The sequence below is a fragment of the Platichthys flesus genome, chromosome 9 (assembly GCF_949316205.1).
Source record: "Platichthys flesus chromosome 9, fPlaFle2.1, whole genome shotgun sequence".
NCBI lineage: Eukaryota > Metazoa > Chordata > Actinopteri > Pleuronectiformes > Pleuronectidae > Platichthys > Platichthys flesus.
Genome location: NC_084953.1, coordinates 18301542 through 18320513, shown reverse-complemented (window position 1 = coordinate 18320513; position 18972 = coordinate 18301542). Strand labels below are relative to the sequence as shown.

Here is an 18972-nt window from a genome sequence, read left to right as displayed (position 1 = left end):
AGCAATTCAAACAGTACATTTGTGACATCAAAAAAAAGGGACGCTGCAAAAAATTTATCGACCATCTTTATTTACCGACAGAGGTCTCTAATAGCAGGGCTAGAATTCACACATTTGTAGAGCACTTCAGTTGTTCCACACAATGAACGACTGTATTTCTTTCAGAGCAATTATGCAGTGGTGCCACTGTGAGAGCTACAGGGCGAGTCAACAGTGGAGGAAAATATCAGCACAGAACAGATTGCCGAAACAAACGAAGCTGGGCTGAGTTTCAACTGTGGAAGGATGCTCGAGTGGAGTGTGTAAACAGTCAGGAGGCCTGAGGGAGGCTACGGCTGCATCAAGACACTTCCTCTCTGAATCACTCTTTGAAGAAAACTTTTGATTGACTTCCACATGGTGAGTAATCAGAGGTGAAATGTGCGAGGAGGAAGAGACACTCGATTGTGAACAGCACTCCAGATACGAGAAAATCAGAACACATGGAACAACCTGCAGCTTCAAATAAATCCACTTGACAAAAGTCTCTGGATTGGTGTAAATTTAGCGAGAGATGGCAAATGTGTTCCTCCAAAATGACCTAACGTTCCTCCTTAAAAATATTTGTGAAAGAAAAAAAGAGAACCTTAATACAGATTTAGGCGCCATTTCGTCAATGCAGTGTCTTATTTGCACCATTTGAAATACAGTCTCTGAAAGAATTTATGAAAATAGTCAAGATTTACAGGCCTAAGATCATAAAAGAATAACCTCCTGTATAAAATATAAAACAATACCCCAGTGCTAAAGAAAAAAAAATCCTTAAATCTCAATGAATGAAGCTGTAACTTCATCAATAATACCTGGTGTGGCAGAGCCGAGGAGCTTGGGTTGGAGCTCTGCGGTGCCTATTTCAAAGCAAGAAAGCAAGCAATGGCACACACCAAGCTAACAGATACTTTTCTTATGCTTACATTTTGAAAATGCATATTTTCAAGCAGCAATTACAAAAATGTATCAATGGACAATGCATAACCTCTGAAAAAAATACTGTATGAAAACATCCCTGCTACTTTGTTTCCAAGTACAAAACCTCTACCAATAAGTTGCTCCGGTGTAGCAAGAAGTCCTTTTCATTTTTTTTTTTTTACTTTTTTTTTTCTCCTTACTTTGTTTTGTTTTTTCCATCTTCTTTTTGTTTTTATTGGGTAAAACTCAGTCCTCACATTGAGTGCCATAGTTAATGACAGTCGTCTCCATCATTTCACTTTGCTGAAGGATCCAGGAACATGCAAGCCTCGTAGTGGAGGTGCTCAGGAGGCTCCTGTAGGCCTGAGGGCAGCAGCCGGGGCTTAAGCCAGGGCTGGGAAGGCCTCTGGGTCGTCCACGTTGGGAACAGACACAGATGACGGCTAAGGAAAAGTAAACACAAGAAAGAGTTAGTTATAGTAACAAGAATCTATCAGGCTTTTAATCTTAACAGGTACAATGACCACATTTTAAGAGGGTGTGTTAAGTGAAAGACAACAGCTAAACTGTAGAGGTATCTACCTTGTCAGTCCTTACTGCGCGGACCGGCCTTGGGGCTTCAGGGCCACCGGGACCGCCACGGCCACGACCTCCCCGGCCACCACGTGGTCCCCCACGTCCACGGCTCGGACGGCCCAGATCTCCGAAGTTGATCTCCAGCTGGGACGTAATGTCATTGGCTGGCTTACGGAAGTGGTGCTCATCCTCCAGCTGAGGCTACAAAATTGATTGAATATCATTTTACAGCTTTGCCTTATTTAACTTGTATGTATCATTTGATGTCATACTGTGCAAGACAGGCAGAATGTTTGTTTTACCTTAGGCTCCTCAACCTTAGGGGTTTCAATCAGATCCTCCTTTTTAACCTGTGATGGTGAAATACAAGATGTTATTTCTAAAACATACAAGCTATTTTGCTTTTAATAAACAGATTTTGTTTTCCATGAAAGAAACAATTTTACAAAGTAGAAAAAGCAAAACATTCAATTCAAAAAGTCTGCATTTCCTGACTGCAACAATCATTAACCTCATCTTCCTACCACAAACACTCACTTGAGCCACAGTGTTTAGGTTTTGTCCAGAGTAAACAGTGGACTAAATTATTTGTCTATTAACAGATTGTTCTGCATATCAAATGAAAAAAATTTAATGAAGGAAAAACAGACGTTCATTTACTGCATATATAGAGCTGTGAAAAACTATAGGTCAGTATTAATGAGACTGTTCGTTTATTGTATCAGTATTCACAATGATGTCAGGGAGCTTTTGTTGGAGAGGGTTTGGGGCATGTAGTGTTCAGGGACATTTTGCACCTCTATTTTGAAACTAATTGAGTAAGTGCTGTTTGTGTTAACCCTGGACACCTCACTGTCACACACAGGAAACTGGTGCAACACTTTTAAAGTTAGAGGGACCTCTCTGGAGGAAGAGGGGGTGGTAGATTACAAACTAAATCAGAGGGAAGGGATTTCCTTAACAATTCAGTCTGGATGTAATGCATGCATGTATTAATCTGCAAGACAGGAAGCTATGTTAGGGTGAATCTCATCCATGGTGTCATTATTTTTAGGAATAGTTTCCGATTCAATGAAAATGAGTAGTTTGTTAGCGTGCTTAGCTTGTAGGTTTGAGGAGCAGGAAGGGTGGGGGATCTTGGTGAGTTTCAGGTTTATCTAACTTTTAAGTTCACAAAAATTGGAAAGGTATAATTTACAATTAAACTCAAATTTTAAGCCATCAATGGTGTTTTCTGGTTCAGAGGCCAAACATTTTGGATTTTGTGAACGTTAGTTATTTTGTCAGCTCATCAGAAAACCCTCTGATTTTCAAGGCTGTCCCCACAAAGTTCTTATGTTTAAGAGTGATTGTATTTGGAGCTTGAGTCTTAATGGATTAATAGAATGAGTCGGTTTCTTTTTGATGGCAATAAAACAAAAGATCTTTTTACTGCCTTAGAAACAAAGAAATGTCTATTTTAGTCGACATAAATAACTTATCATCAAGGTCGATCAAAAATGACACATTTTGGCTTTTTATGTTAACCGAAATAAAGTTTTCTCGCAGCTATGTTGTTGACTCACCTCTGCTTTGGACTTGTGCAGCACAAACCCTCTGGTCCATTGAGCTCCCTCGTTGGCCTCACGGATGTTGAATTCCACCTTGGCCCGCTCCTTGTCTTGCACAGCTTTCCATTCGTCCAGAGTCATTTCCTTGGGCCCTTCTTCCTTGACCTCCTCTACCTCATTCTCCCTTCAACAAAGACGAGACACAAAGAGTTGAGTGTTACTAGTAGTTTTAACATAACCCTAATTAATGTTACTATGAATTTAGGTTTATCTGCACATCCCTCTGTTATATTGTAGACTACAGAAAAACCAAAATCTCCAAATTATTCTTGTAATTTATAACAAGATTAATAAAACAAGAAAATTCATACTTGTTCTCAGAGTCAGCTGGTGGATGCTCCTCTCCTTCAGGGGTCTCTTCAGGGTTGGCTGATTGGTCAAGCTCACTTTTAAGGAGAGAAGAAAAAAAATTGTTTGTCACTATTGGAACCAGGATACAGTGTGAATACTAAGATGATAGAGCATGCTGAACTCATGCACTCAAACTGATGAAATAAAAAAATAACACCCACGACCCATCTCCAAATGTGACTCCTGTTAACTGACTAGCATTACGTCACCAAGTGTTCTCTTAAAATACAAAATGAGGAGAAACTAACACAGATGTGTTATACATGTAAGGTCAATATTGGAGTCTGTGCACGTATTCTGAAACTCCCTCATCTCTCATAATGCAAAGTTTGTCATTATAAATACAGACACTTACTTGAGCTCATCCTTGACGGTGCCCCAGTTGTGAGATCCACTTCCACCACGCTTCTCCTCACCCTTCTGACTACTGAAACAACATTTGCTTTAGCCACGATCAATGCACATCTACTGAATAAAAACATACAAAGATCTTTAACGGACCATGGGTGAACTTTTTTTTTTTAATGCGAAAAAAGTACTTACGTTTTGTCACTGCCACTGTGTCTATCGAATTCACGCTTGCCCCGGGAGTCAAAGCCATCGCTGCGAGCCATGCCACGTCCTCTGCCTCCACGGGCCCCTCTGCCGGCACCACCGGGACCACCACGTCCTCTCATTGGCCTGTCACCGATTGGTCTGAAAAGACAGATGATGATTATCAGTCTACTTTTTGGCAAAGTACAAGTGTCTTTGACTGTCAGAAGCTTAGCTCTAAGGCAGGGCTATCTTTAAATCAGCCTATTTTCATAAATTCAGCTGGGAGGAGCTAAGAAGACTAACAAAATATGAATTTATTTTAGCTGCCTTAAATGACATTTAAAGAACAACGAAGGGATTGTGGCTTTTACCTATAAGAAGTCTAAATTTAGATTTGGACTTAATTTTTTTGTTGGGTCGATCCTAAAAAGTTAACTGATCAATTAACTTGCATGCAGCATTTTGGGCCAAACATACTAAGCCTTATCATTGCAAACAACGCCTTAAACAGTTGCTGTCCATACTCCCAACCCCCCACCGGCTTGGAGGGTGAGAGAAAACTCCCTCCAACTTATCATACTAATGGACTCCCCAGGGTCTGTGTTCATTTTGCAGCAGCAGCCTGCACTCACTTTACACATTAACAATTAACACCATCACTAGTCCTAAATTATTAGGACCTGAACAGTACTTTAGTTTACTTTGCGTTGATGTGATTCACTTAAAAGTTTACAAGACATATTTAAAGTTAAATTGGGTAGAATTTAGTGACACCCTCCCCTTCTAAACATGAAATAGAACCTGTGGTAACCTTCAGTTTTCATAAAACCCAAAGGGTGTTTAGTTTGTCAAGTCTGGGCTACTACAAGGGTAAATAAAACTATTTGTTTAATTTAGATGAAACACACCCATGAAAACATCACTACGATTATTTTTGTATACAATTTCTGTCAATAGATTCCATTCTCCTAAATCTTACACACTGGACCTTTAAACACATTGAAAAAAGTCTTGACATTTTGTGAACATGTTCAATTGAACTCACTTCTCAACTGAGAATTCACCACCCTCGGTCTTCTCGCCGCCTTCGCCAGCGGGCCTTTCAAAGCGACGAGGGGGCCGCCTGTCCGCAGGCCGTCTGTCTGTGGGAGGGCGCCCTTCGCCCTGGCCGCCTTGGAAGCCCTGTCCACCCTGGGGTCTGGGGCCGTCACCCTCTGGCTTGCGCCCCATTCTCCTCACGCCGGGACCTAGGATGACCAAACAGTGAGGTTAGAGGACCGATGAGATTGACAGATCAGGACCCAACATTGAGCATCAGACATTAGAAAGAAGAGTGTTATTGTTCCGTCTAAATGGAGCAAAATTTCAACGAATGTGTTTTTTCTTCCAATCAACTGGTAAAATCCATTTCTTGTAATTAACGATTTTTTTTAATACTATTTTTAAATACCCTACAACTTGTATCTGGTCAGTAGTGTTAATTTAATATTAAAACAGCAAAAACTTCAAACTCCCTCAAGTTCATAAAATGTGTTACCAATTGTAAGGTAGAAACTTTATACAGAGGGTTGTGATTTAACTTGATGGGGACTGAGGTGTTTCCTGCATGTTCACTCATTTCCCACTCTGTTTCCACGTGTGTTGACCACCAGAATCACGGAGTCACTGAACGGAATTAAGCCTGTCATCGTCTTTAACCCCTCAACCTGTGGAGCACATGGTCGAATGTGACAGACCCAATCCCACCCCTGGCCTAAACCACAAGCTACCAAAATAGACACCCTGTGGAACACAGTAGCAGCTGGGCGCACCGTGGTCGGCACCTGTCCCAATCTTCTCCCCAGCAAACAGATAGGAGCCAACTTGGCAGCGTGACCTGCTGATAATGGCCATTTAACTGTCCGAGAGCAAATATCCACCTAACACTGGATGCTCCACTTCTGCGTGACGTAAATTCAACGTGGTATACACACGTTGGAACATCGGGGCATAAACTTGGCCTCCATTTTCACAGCCAAGGTGGTAGTTTGAATATTGACACAATATACATAGAGTATATCTGCGGAAATCACAAATACTAAATTAAATGCGCGGAAACAGGCCAAGCGCATGCTCGAGCGGGTAATGTGCGCCACTGGGAAGTGGCAGTTCGGAGACGGAGCTTCAACACGCCCCACACGGTCACCACGAGGTTCATCTCCGTGAGGGAGCTCGGCTCCGAGTGATACAAAACCACCGGCTCATCCACCGCCATTACAATAAAACCGCGATTCGACATTGATCTACGATTTAGTTTTAACCAGTTACGTTTGATTTGACATGAACATACTTTTAATGCATATATTTATTTAATATTAAAACGTAATAAAATATCGGTAAATAACCGCAGCTGTGGGCTTGATCGGACACCAAGTGGCCTCGCGACCTGACGGCACGTGAACATGAATGCATGTACAGGCCACTTTTCCCGGATACCCAGGCTTTCGGGTTCCACCTGCTCAACAAGGCCGATGGGGAGACGAGCCAAAACAAGTCGGCCCGTAAACTGAATCTCGGTGAATAGTTGAAGGGGCACAGCCTCCAGCTATTCACCTTGCTAAAAATGTAATTGTTCGCATAAATGACAGCGCACAGAGACACAATAGCAGCCATGCGGACCTCATGTCACGGGGGCTTAGGAACCGTCGCTAGCTAGGAAACGAGCACCATAGCCTGCTAGCTAAACACCCTTTCAGCCCCAGTCTGACCGGGAGCTTAAAACGATGAAACCGGGCTTACCATCTTTCTTGAGTGGGACGGGAGCCTGGATCTCCTCTTTCTTGTCGGTTAGCGGGACCTTTCTTTCTTTCTGGGATTCTTTCTTTGGGTTCTTGGGACCCTGGGCTGCGGTCTTGGCGGCACCAGGGAGCGCAGCAGCCTCCTTCTTCCTCGCTTCGGCCTGCTTCAGAAGCTCAAACGGATCCGACTCGTCGTCAAATAGCTGGTCGAACCGATTGGTTATGGGACAGCCAAAACCTTCTTGCATTTGTCCGGGCATGATGGCGCCCCTTCAGCAGGATTTTCCTCCGATTCTACGAGGCTTGGTGCGAACACTTCGCTAGATGAAGCCACAAGATGGCTGGGAAAAGGACCTTCTTCTCTTCCGGCGCGATAGACATCCGGGACCTCGGGGCTTTGCGCGGCTGGGGCGTGTAGTTTTTTGAAAGCGACCAAACAATGGACGTCTATAGAGTACACGCAAACAGAAAAACTACTTTTCCCACAATGCCGTTCTCAGCGCTGTTGCTAGCCTCTGTGAAGGAAAAGCATGGTAATTACCTTACACACTGTTGTGTTGACTCCTCGTGGAAACGTCCCCAGACTCTGTTACTGCTGCACCACCACTTTATCAGCTTTAAATACACAAATAGAGCGTAACGAGTCCTTCCTCCATGTTTCATCCACACATTAGTTAACCTTCTAACACAGCAGGTGCATCTGCTAGCTGCTGTGTGGTAATTTACCTTGGAAGACATGATCAGAGCAAAGGTCAAACATATAATTTAGGAATTACAGTCAAAATCTAACAGTGACAAACTGCACAGGCTGTAGTGACCAGGTCCTGGTATTAATGTATGTTGAACTATTCACACTGCACTGTGCCCCCCAGGCTCTTTTTAAACCCTGCATGTTAACATTTCACACTTGCACCACTCCTCGGGGTAACAAACCTGATCCATAGCAAACGTACTGTACTCAGCATTGAAAATAGCCTGATAGTTGGTTTATTCGGACAGGGTGAAAAGTGCTCAGAGCTTGGTAAAGACAAACATTTATTTAAAAGAGTCAAATATTTTCATTTGGTCATGGTTTTACATGATTTGGCCCATGATATTGTTAAAATGTTGCATTAACTCGAAAGTATCATGTTTGGGAAGCCATGTATGGGCACTTATTAATTGAAAAGTACTATACCTATCCTTAACTTAAAGGTAGCTTTATAGATGAGGAAAGAAACCATTCACATTTATTGTGGCTCCAGATCAGTGGGCGTGTCCATGAGTTTTTCTTTTTGTCTTTAACATTGTGATATCTTCAACATTTCTATTGATTTCTCGCACAATACTTCATTAACCTTGAGAGAAATCAGGCACACTCTAGGCCTTGTCCCTGCAAAATACAAAAGTGTGATATTGAGGATATCTGAAAACACTCTTTTCTACAAATATACTTTTTCATTATTTTATGTGGATATTTGAGGTCTCTGCCAATAATGGAAATGAAGGTTTAAAGAATGGAGCAGGGCAGTTGTATTTTTTAGTCATTTTTATAGGGCCAGAGTGGTGCATGGTGTGGCTTGTAGGAACATAAAGTGCATGGAAATAACTTTGTTTTGTGTATACAGAGCCTGTATCCCTCCATGTTCCCTTCACATAAAAATACACAGTTAAAGGCATTATTTAACTATAGGAAGATACCGATACTGATAAAGAAGCAGGGTGTACGGCTGCATGTCTTGTCCTTTTGTTTTGGACAGTAGTTAAAAATAAAAGAATAAAGAAGAAAGTATTCTCTTATCACCTCTACTCTGTCCAAGCCTTAGACATATTTACTGGATTAAAGAAATACAAGATATCTGTATGCTCATTAAACTAAAGGTTGTACAGTATTCTGTACTGTTAGGGCCTTGCTATATTAAAAATAAATTAAACTCTGAAAGATGCTATATTCAATGGAGTGGTTCAAGTTTATATTTCACATATGAAATACAAATGATCTGCAATGTAGCACAGTTATGTATGTAAGAAATTACACATGATGAAAACTATTATCCTCTAAACTGTGGGAGGAAGCCAGAGAAAACCCTGCATGGGGAGAACCTCCAAACTCCACACAGAAAGACCCATGGCTGGAAAACCGGGATTCGAACACAGAGCCTTCTTGCTGAATAGTGATATTGCTAAACAATGGCGTCTTTTCAAGGAATAAAGTGTAACAAATAAGTAGTAGAAGACCTACTATTCAGATGAGTGAATAAAATTAGAAAATTCTCAGCATCTTCACAAAGGATGCTAACGTTTTTAAGTTCAGTTATGTCCCACCCAGCAAGGTAATATTTTAAAATGTTGGTTAATATATTAATATAAAAAGGCAGTAAGCCTGACTCAGTGATCATTGCTTGTATTTTGGGAGTTGTGTTGTGGCTGCTAGTGTTTGACCTTAAAAGGGAAGCCCTGCCAGCTGCTGATGGGTCTGTTAGTGAACACTGACCTAGAGAACAACTGACTCATGGCTTCTTAAACAACCTGTTTAAATACTGTCACAGTCACTCACCGTCAATCTGATCTGTTTGTAAGTTACTGTGGCAGTGGACCACGCCACAGGGCTCTCACCACAGCAGCCAGAGACAAACCATTCAGGTTTTAGCATCTTTTATTAAGTCCAAAACACACACGTGAACAAACATATACAAACCTCAAATTAAAGGGACTAGCTTGGCACTATAGTGTTTCCCCTGTGCGTGTTCTTCCGTGTTCAGTGTGTCTCCCATCTTGAGTGTCGGAGAGTGTCCTTCTGAGGCAGCTCCCCCGCTGCCTTTAAAACCAGAGGCTCAATCACCTAACAGCTCTCACCTGTGATGACTGATCCTCCAGGTGAAGGTACTCTCCCAGCTACCTCCACAGATACAAATGTACAGTTTCATTACCTTCTTACTCACACATAAATACAACTAAATCCTAAAAACAGGATTCACGGTTTGACCTTAAATAACACATGTTTAAAAGGGTCCACACAGTTGTCCTATACTAAGTGGCTGTGCAGAATGACCTAATAAGGAAATTCAACTTAATCCGTTTTTCTAAATTCTGCCCAGAAGGGTCTCAATTGAAAGTCCACAAAGTTTCAATTCAGTTAATTGAAAATATGATTCTCCTCAGCAGTTCATCCCGGTTTTACTTCATTATCATTCAGGAATCTGTGATCGTTCCTGAAAATCATGTGATATTAAATTATATAAAAGCTTTTGGTCCAAAAACACAGCCAATAGCCTGGTGCCCCAAGCTGAGAGGAGGCTTTCAAAAACAGCTAATAGGTGGCCCGCCCCCAATTTGGTGATCTTTATCTTGATCTTTTGTCTTTTCTCCAGTCGTGACCTCTTTAAATGTCCCCAAACAACAACCATTTGAGTTTTATTAGAATTATCCTCCAAATTAATAATAATCATTTTTAATTTTATTAAATCAAATTCGGTTTATTGAGGCTACATTTGTTTCTCACACAGATATCATACTGGTCTAAGATAGTTAGATGACAGAGAAGATACATATTTTCCCGAGTGTCTCCACCTGGCAGAAGAGGGAACTGAATTGACCCAGCCCACATGTGTGATGCTGCCAGTCGCACAGTTCCCCCCTCCCGAACACACTTTGGAAACCCGCTTATTGTTCCTGCGCATTCTTCAGAGATGACGTCTCCAGTCAACAAAGCCATGATCGAGTCCTACGCGCTCATGGTCATGGTCATGGGTTCGTTTTTCATCTACTTCTGCGGGATGGTTTGGGCTTTTTGTAACCCGAAACTGAGCGGAGCGGAGGAGGAGTACCGGACCGGGAAACAAGCAGCGGAACACGGGGAGCACCTCTGCGCCTCACACCCTCCACAGCGGAGCCTCAGGTGCGTCTGTGAGCACAAGGCACCGGCTCCGCTACACGCTGCACAGGGGCTCACTCAGACCACTTACGTTAACTTCTGGGATGACACTGACAGTCTGCTGTCAGACTGCACCGCAGGTTGCCGCGTGGATCACGGGATTAACAACATTGTTGGATATAGTCCCTCCTGCACCGCGTAGACAGAAACGTGGTCCACCATTCAAGTATGCCTAATCGCAAAACGGTGTTGTCCTCCTCAGCTCTCTGCCAAGCCATCACGACAGACATTTTATTTTGAGCACAACACAGATAAAACAGATGTAAACAGCTAAATTCAACTTAAAATAATTGCAGTCACTGCAATTTGTTTTGATTTCAGATGTCCATGGAGGATGGTTAATTCTGTAAAGTCTGACAGTGTGCGTGCTGAAGAAGTAAAATCTTTCTTTCACAGAACTGAGTGATATCCATCAAGATGATCCAGATCTCGCAGGACCACTGTCACACATGTTGGGTTGGTTATATTTGTTTTTCCTTCAGCTTCTTCCTTACTTCACTTTCCAGTTGCAGTAATTTGTCATACAAAACTTCTGACGTTTCCAAATCGATGTCCATCTGAAAAGAGGTCCAGGAGAAACAAAACTCTGTTTCAAGACTGTGAACTACTTGACATGACTATCTAAACGTAAAAATTGTTTTAGCCGCACCTTCCGTGGTTGTGTGTAGTTGTTGCCCATTCCAGATGTTAAGCTGTGGTACTTCACTTGTGGGTCCAGTGATTCAGGATTTTGCTTAAACAACCAAAACTACAGGGGAGAGCAGCAATACAGAATTTCTTTTATAGATATAGAGCTCAACAACATAGTTCCGGAAGTAGAAGTCTGATTCATTGTCTGAGTAGAGATCTTGATCATCAGACACAATATTGTAACCATCCAAGGTAGATTTACTATAAGTGACGAGATAATGAAACAATGTTATTTACTCCTGTGGAAGCACGAGTGTTTTAGCTGCAATGTCAAAAAAGACAACTACACTACCCACAATCCTCAGAAGTGACGGTGAAGTCTGAGATTGGTGGAGCTTGCTGTTTCCATGGAAATGGTTACCACAACCTCTAGAATCATATTTGCTGTGATCAGATCATTCCGGGTTACTAAATTAGTTACTACATTATACATTATATACATACATACACGACAAACGCTAATTTATTGCAACAATATTTAATAAGGTAAAATTTAAGAATATTCACTGGAAGTCATTGGAAAAGGATTGTTTGCACAGGTTTATGTAGTTCCTTCCCTCTTTAAATAATTATGTACACACACTTGTATCTTTGCATTTTTTCCAATTTGTATTTTTGCTACGAATCAAATGTGTTATTATCTGTTTCCAGGATTAAAGGAATTTTACAAAATGTTACTGGATTATTTGAAATATACTTCCGGAACTAGAGTTGTTCTAAAAGTCACTTTTTCACTTTATTAGAGATTTTATTTTACATACCAGGGCTTCAGCTCCATTATAAGGGGTCAGGGTGAAATTGTTGGTGAACATTCTTATCTGTGATCATGAGAGACGAAAGCAAATGACTCAAAAACTGATTTCATACACACAATATTAACTGGAGGAGGAGATGTGCGTCAGTAATTTAAATTGCGAGCTGCACTCACAAGCCAAAAGATAGGCATTAGCAGGGTCCAGAGGAATGATGGGAAAGAGGGCAGGATGCCGTAGGTCAGACTGGTCATCACAAAACCAGGACAAATCACAGATGAGAACAAACCCTGGAAAGCAAAAAGGCAGAAGGATCTCGATCATCAAAGACTTTTAAAAGGTATGTGACATACGCAACACAACATGTGATTTGTGTGAGAGATGACCTGTTTGTTGTAGTGTGTGTTGAGCGCCAGGCTGAGCAGGTCGGAGGCATATTTGGAGGAGCTGTAGGGCTGGGTGCCTCCCAGGTGCTGTACGTCCTCAAGTTTGAAAGCTGAGCGGTGGGCGTTAATGGAGGAGGTCCAGATCAGCTGTGAGGTCCGACCTGTGTGGCACAGAACTGGCTCCAGCTCCCTTATCTGGGCCACAACACAGTAATTTAGCCTTAGTTCAGCTATAGTTCTAAATAACAAAGCAAAGAAAAACGTGCTTTGGTTTCTGCTGCAATTTGTATTTGAAGGTGACAAAATGTGGCATCCTGCTGATTTGAAAAAATACAGTTAGATACATTTTAAACAGTTTTATCAATATCATAAACAGGTGGAATGTAATTCTTTCAAATATGAATTCACTTTTACATCTGTAACAAACTCTTAAGATATAGCTTACAAGCAGCATGGACAATAATATAGCATATTTTTTCATGCACAAAACATGCCCTTTAAGATGAATGAAACTAATCAGCATATGTAAATTCCCCTAAACTTAATTGACTTTAAGGACCCCTTTAAAAGATAGCTTTCTTTAACTGTCTAAAAAGCAAGTAAGCAATAAAGATACATTTCTGATCTTTTGATCAGGTTCTCCTTTGATGGCAAGTTGCCATGACGGACAGAATTCCCCTGCAAACGCACACTAAGCAGAAAAGTGTCTGCAGTGACCTTATGGCTGGAACACTGTTAATTTTTAATGAGCGTCACTGATCAGTGTCAGTCGGTTCAAGTATCGGCTATATTTGGTCCACAAGGGCAAACAGCTGACAAGAGAAATGAAGGGAATGTGCATTAGTTCTATGTGTGAATCAGACCTAAAGATTATTTGGTTCGACAAAGTAGATGTAACTGACTAGTAGGAAATGACCAAACAGGTTGGTTGCAAAAACTTCTTGCAGGCCATCAGAGGTGACGTCGTCCTTCTGCGTCAGAATCCCCGCACCGGTAGCAAGCATGGTAACAATATTGCTGAAATAGAAGCATCATATAAATAATGTAGATGACTGAAGATGGGTCAGATTATAAAACTCCATCACATGTAGTGACATAGAGGGGCTTCATGACTCAGGAGCATCTAAAATCAATAACATACCTTGAGAAGAGGCCTTTGAAAAAGGCTTTTACATCAAACTGTGGGTTTGGCATGATTCCTGCGTTCAGGTAGAGGTAATCTAATCGGTTATACCTGCAGATGACAAGCAAAGGCACAGATATGTATTTAGTTGCTTTCGAACACACACAAAAAGGATCTGTTCCTTGTTATTCAAATCCGTGAATGTGTGTATGTGTGTGTCTTTGTGTGTGTGAGGCCTTCCTACTACCTGAGCTTGACCTCCCGTGCAGCGCTGATGACAGAGGAGATGCTGCTGGTGTCCAGCTGCAGCAGGGCCACTTGAGCCGTGGGGTGAGACGTGAGGAGAGCAGCGCGAGCGGCCTGAGCCCGACGCATGTTCCTGCAGGCCAGTACCAGCTGCAGGCCTTCCGAGCCCTGCGAGAGGAGACGCTCGCAAAGCGCCAGGCCGATGCCACTGCAGGGAGACACATAGCATGGACACGTATTATAAGCACACAGTACCTGAATGTTCAAGATAATAGTTCATGGCACATTCTTGTACTAAAAGCAACATAACTGGCTTTTTATAGAATATTTTTATAGAAATTTCAAAGAGGCAAATAAATAACCAATATGTAAATAATAGAATGAAATACTAAACACATCCTAAAATAGGATTGAAGATATTGAGAGAAAGTGATTTGCTTTTTCCACTTGAGATGCCAGACTTCAGGTGTACAACAACAACAACAAATACAGTCATTACCTATTTGCTCCCGTCACCAAAACAACCTTGTTCATCTTCTCAGGTCCAAACTGGAAACAAATGGAACAGAAAACACAAATTTTACAGACAAATGTCCTTAACATGCAACAAGTTCTGTGTCTGGTCCATGTGTGTCGGTCTCGTCTCCACCTCCGTCCTGTGACTGGACACTCCAGCGAGATCCAGCCAATGAGATCCTGACACCATTCTGGTCAGCTTCAAGCACCGCCCACACAGTATACATTAACAGCCCTCATAAATAAGACAACAGCTCACACAGAGAGAGGTATTCACTTCCCTGTTTAAGTTTTATTTTGTAATTTGTCCATCAATGTACAACTTCAGTTTATGTTTAAAAAAAACATTCTCACTAAAAAATGTAGTACAAAGTTAAAAAAAAAACAAAAAAATATGACTTATTTGGGTGCAATAACATTTTTGCAGCTCTACACTCATTTATGACACTGAGAAGACGTAAATGCCATGAATTGACTTAGGAATTTGTCTTCAAACCAGATAGTACATGAGACTGTGAAATAGTGAAAGATAAAGGCTGAGACGCCATGCGCCATGGATAGAAGTGTCTTTAACGTACGAGGTAATTGGGACAAAGGCCTCTGATAAGAGTGCAGAAACTGTAAATACAGGCCATGTAGCTCAAACAGTGGTATGCAGTATGCCGTTCAAGCTATTGGAGTAAAACAAAGAACACAAAGCTTTATTCCATGTGGAAAAACACAGGTAAACACATAGATCAGTAACAGAGAGCAAGTTGACTGCTGATAACTAATTCCCATTGAGGAGTCCTTAGGATGTGTTTGAATGAGCTAAACCACTGTGTGATCTGCAGCAGTCGTAAGTCATGATTTATAACTCAATGTTCTTCTCCATTCCTCTTTTAAAAGACATTTACTTTCTCTTATTCAACATCCACAACACACTCAGTGACATCTCTTCAATGAAACAGACTGAAAACATACTAGTAACCAACACAGCACAGCCTGGATTCCTGATTTTTGTAAAGTAAAGGACATGACATTTCACACACATCAACTTTAAAAGCATATTAATACACAAAACATAACCAGAACAGACACATAGGAACATATAAATATAAAATACAAAATATTGATATTGGAGATTTAGACTTATCTATTGAATATACACAGGCATATACATGTGTTCAGATCACTGTAGGAAAAATGCAGGGAGATGAGAGACTGAATGTTCTTGTTTAAAAAACGTGTGGAGGTTTGTCTGAGTGACTGAGATGAAACACTTGAAATATAATGAAATGTAACAGTAATGGATTGCTGCACTTTTTCCTTCTACATTCAAGCAGTCCTCAAGAAGAAAGTTATTCTACAACGTTTGTTTACCGAGTACGGGGGCAAAATGGGAAATCTAAACTCGTATCAACAAAATTAACATTTTATTTTCAAAAGTGCTGTAGGTCACTTGCTACATTTGATTCTGACTTGCACAACATGTGTCCCCACACAACCGTAATCATCTTTGTTTCATGTGTGTTTTTCAGGGTTGGTGTGCAACTACACAGAATTGATTTTCTTAAGAATATCTGCCTTTCTATAAGACATCTTGTCCAATGTGATTGTGCTGATTAAATTCAAACTGACACACACACAAAATGTCTCTAGTAGTCCATCTTTGAGGTGTGGTAAGTCCATGGAACAGTGTTTCCCAGATCGTAGCTTGTAGCCCAAAGGTCGATCTCACCCCCAAGACAAGACAAATTGAACCTGGAGTGTCTCTCCCCTTTTTAGTCGAGCACCACTTCTTCCAGAGAGGAGCAGCCTGGGAATCACTGTCTGCAAACGTAGCCCCGGCTTAAGGCTGTATTTCCAGGAGGGCTTGGTGTATTTCCTGGAAAGAGGGCCGTTCTTTGGTGTTCCTCCTCCAGCAGCTCAGCATGATCTTGTAGAGCGAGTCTGGACACAGCACTGGCTGAGGCAAGTAGATCTAGAGACGATAAGGAGGGAAGTTTGTTTGTTTTGCAAAAAAAACAACAGATTGGTGAAAGGATACTGTATAGGTCGGAATCCATTAAATTATGCTGCAGATCCGGATCAGAGGTCGGATCTTGGATTTTCATTTCACCATCTTTAACATTGCGAGATATAGAGTAATTCGTGGTTCTGATTCAAGGACTGATTATTAGAAATGTGTGAAATTTGGCTGCATCTTGATTGAATTTACAAGGACTGTTTGGCCTTGGTGAAGGTATGTGCTCTACTGAGTGGCAATCTAGTTTATATTTGCAATGGTTGTAATGGCACTCACCTGTCTTTTCTGGTCCCTGAAAAACTCCCCTGTGTTCTCTATCACCTGCTCATCAGTGAGCTGAGAGTAGGGCTGCTCTTTGCAGAAGTTCAGTATCTCCCACAGGGTCACCCCGAAGGCCCACACATCACTAGCTGTGGTGAATTTACCCTGCAATAAAAGAGGGTGTCAAGAGCGAGCAGCACAGTCTGCATATATCGTTCAACAGTTGTACACAGGGGGAGCTGCAAAAACATGATTGGGAACATTTTTCTTTATAGTTCAAGTATGAGTCCTCACCAGCAGGATGCTCTCCCATGACATCCAGCGTATAGGCAGCACGGCTCTGCCCTGGATGCGGTAGTAGTCACCGCTGTACAGGTTCCTGCTCATGCCAAAGTCAGCTATCTTTATCGTGTACTTCTTGCCCACCAGGCAATTTCGCGTGGCTAAGTCCCGATGGACAAAGTTTAGAGAGGAGAGGTACTTCATCCCTGATGCTATCTGAGTGGCCATGTAGCAAAGATTACTGAAGCTGGGAATGAGAGAGAAGATATAGTTGAATTGGTTGTGAAGGAAAATAAAAGAGGTGTATGCATGTATTTACAGCAGCCACTTACTCACCTGACAGTAGGTGCGTTGCTGAGCAGAGCGAGCTGTCCCTCGGGTTCGTGGCGGGACAGAAACTGGTTGAGATCTCCGTTCTCCATGTACTCTGTGATCATGCACAGCGGGTCGCTGTAGATGCACACAGCTAGGAGGCGAATGATGTTGGGGTCCTTCAGACGCGACATGATCTTTATCTCTTTCAGGAAGTCATTCCTACCAAGATAGAATCATTGCATAAGTTAAGTGACTTATTTTACACAGATTCAAATCAGAATTATATCAATGTCATATTTATAGTACAGGAAACAGGCTAAAAGGGGCATCAAGTCGATACCTGGCATTTTTGTTAGCATCTGAACGGAGCATCTTCACCGCCACTAAAACTGGCACGTCCTCTGGGATGTCAAATAAAAACTCTTTATTCATGAACTCCTGCATTCCATCTGCTTCACACAGATGCACCTGACAGGAGAGAAGAGGAGAGGAGATGAGAGGAGAGGTGAGGAGAGGAGAGGAGAGGAGAGGAGAGGAGAGGAGAGGAGAGGAGAGGAGAGGAGAGGAGAGGAGAGGGTAGTTTTAAGTATAACTTTTTTTTTAAGCGGATAAGCAGTTATTTTTTTTCATTTTTTGTCTTCATATTTTAATTTTATTGTTTTGATGTTGTTCTCATATCTGTTTTGTCTGATTGTGTCGCTGATTATGATCGGAGTTTTCTATTATTTGCTTCTATGCACTTTATTTTGTAAAGCACATTGTAACTCTGGTTTTGAAAGCATCTACAGAAATAAAGTTTATAAGTGTTATCCTTATTACTATTTCTTTTCTCTTTTTTTTTTAAATAAATCTTTAAAAGTCTGGTACGAACACACACACCTCTCCAAACTGGCCCTCTCCCAGCTTCTCTTTGAAGGTGAGCAGTTTTCGAGGGAACTCCTCCACTGCGACGTCCTTCCCTGACAGCAGGTCCATGGCCAAAGCAGGGATGGCATACGTGTTGCCTCCTGTCACACCTTGCAGGTTCACAATGTCTGCCTCTGCATAGTGAGGGGCCCCATCCTGGACGATAGTAGCTATGGTGGATTTGGATGCTGCTGTGCTGGTAGAAGCTGGAACACATTAGACAAGATTTAGCATGTTTATTGTGCATATCTTTTTTAATTGATATGCAAGCAGACGTGTATGTCCACCTACCAGGCTCCTCCGAGCTCTGTGAAAACTCTGGCAGCTTACATATGAGGCGTGAAGGCTCCTGGTAGTCTGGACCAAGGGGGAAGATGCGCTCGTAGGTGGAGTTGGACTCCTGTTCACTGGTCGTGCTCGACTGGTTGTGGTTGTAGGCGAACGTCTCGCTCTGTATTGACAAACTAGCAGTTAGTTCATCGTCCAGCATCCGACGAGAGGCCTACAGAATAAAGGATGTGGGGGTGAAGGAACAGGTCTAATCACCTCCCGAAAGAGAACTCAGGAATCTAATTGAAAATGTGCAAAATCAATAGTATTTTTGTCGGTGTCGCTTTTGAGCAATTGGTGAGCTCACCTTCTCCAGCATCTTCTGCCACACCTGCCTCCACAAGATGATGACGATGATGGCCACGAGGATGAAGATGATGGCCACTAAACAACCAATCAGAATCCTGGTGTTGCTGTCATCTATTTTGTGGGTCGGGTCATCTTC

General features: G+C 41.9%; 3 protein-coding genes across 8 annotated transcripts in view; all 3 read right to left on the bottom strand.

Moving 5' to 3' along the window:
• Window positions 1–48: 48 nt before the first annotated feature.
• On the bottom strand, window positions 49–7169 carry serbp1a (SERPINE1 mRNA binding protein 1a). 4 transcript variants are annotated; one of them, XM_062396222.1, is made up of 9 exons: window positions 6801–7169; window positions 5068–5269; window positions 4029–4181; window positions 3841–3912; window positions 3446–3520; window positions 3090–3261; window positions 1827–1874; window positions 1531–1725; window positions 49–1391 (listed from the first exon to the last, which is right to left on the bottom strand). In XM_062396222.1, the coding sequence occupies exons 1-9, from the start codon at window positions 7057–7059 to the stop codon at window positions 1332–1334; spliced, it is 1236 nt and encodes a 411-aa protein (XP_062252206.1). In that variant the 5' UTR covers window positions 7060–7169; the 3' UTR covers window positions 49–1331. The 4 variants fall into 4 exon arrangements, with proteins under 4 accessions (XP_062252206.1, XP_062252208.1, XP_062252207.1 ...); XM_062396224.1 differs by having other exon boundaries at window positions 3841–3909; XM_062396223.1 differs by having other exon boundaries at window positions 3090–3258; window positions 6801–7168.
• A 3732-nt stretch (window positions 7170–10901) lies between these two features.
• On the bottom strand, window positions 10902–14576 carry hsd17b7 (hydroxysteroid (17-beta) dehydrogenase 7). Its single transcript, XM_062396226.1, has 9 exons — window positions 14409–14576; window positions 13911–14117; window positions 13682–13774; window positions 13443–13557; window positions 12541–12735; window positions 12331–12444; window positions 12164–12220; window positions 11362–11460; window positions 10902–11269 (listed from the first exon to the last, which is right to left on the bottom strand). Exons 1-9 carry the CDS (start codon window positions 14510–14512, stop codon window positions 11174–11176), a joined length of 1080 nt encoding a protein of 359 aa, XP_062252210.1. The 5' UTR covers window positions 14513–14576; the 3' UTR covers window positions 10902–11173.
• Window positions 14577–14691: 115 nt separating this feature from the next.
• Window positions 14692–18972, bottom strand: part of ddr2a (discoidin domain receptor tyrosine kinase 2a) — a 29754-nt gene continuing 25473 nt past the window's right edge. The window contains exons 10-17 of one of the 3 annotated variants that reach the window (XM_062396219.1): window positions 18835–18971; window positions 18489–18699; window positions 18171–18403; window positions 17632–17759; window positions 17313–17510; window positions 16989–17223; window positions 16710–16859; window positions 14692–16388 (exon numbers count right to left, since the gene is read on the bottom strand). In XM_062396219.1, the coding sequence (XP_062252203.1) occupies window positions 16257–16388; window positions 16710–16859; window positions 16989–17223; window positions 17313–17510; window positions 17632–17759; window positions 18171–18403; window positions 18489–18699; window positions 18835–18971 (1424 nt within the window). In that variant the 3' untranslated portion in view covers window positions 14692–16256. The remainder of the gene's footprint in view (window positions 16389–16709; window positions 16860–16988; window positions 17224–17312; window positions 17511–17631; window positions 17760–18170; window positions 18404–18488; window positions 18700–18834; window position 18972) is intronic. The other 2 variants (XM_062396220.1, XM_062396221.1) reach the window with 2 other exon arrangements.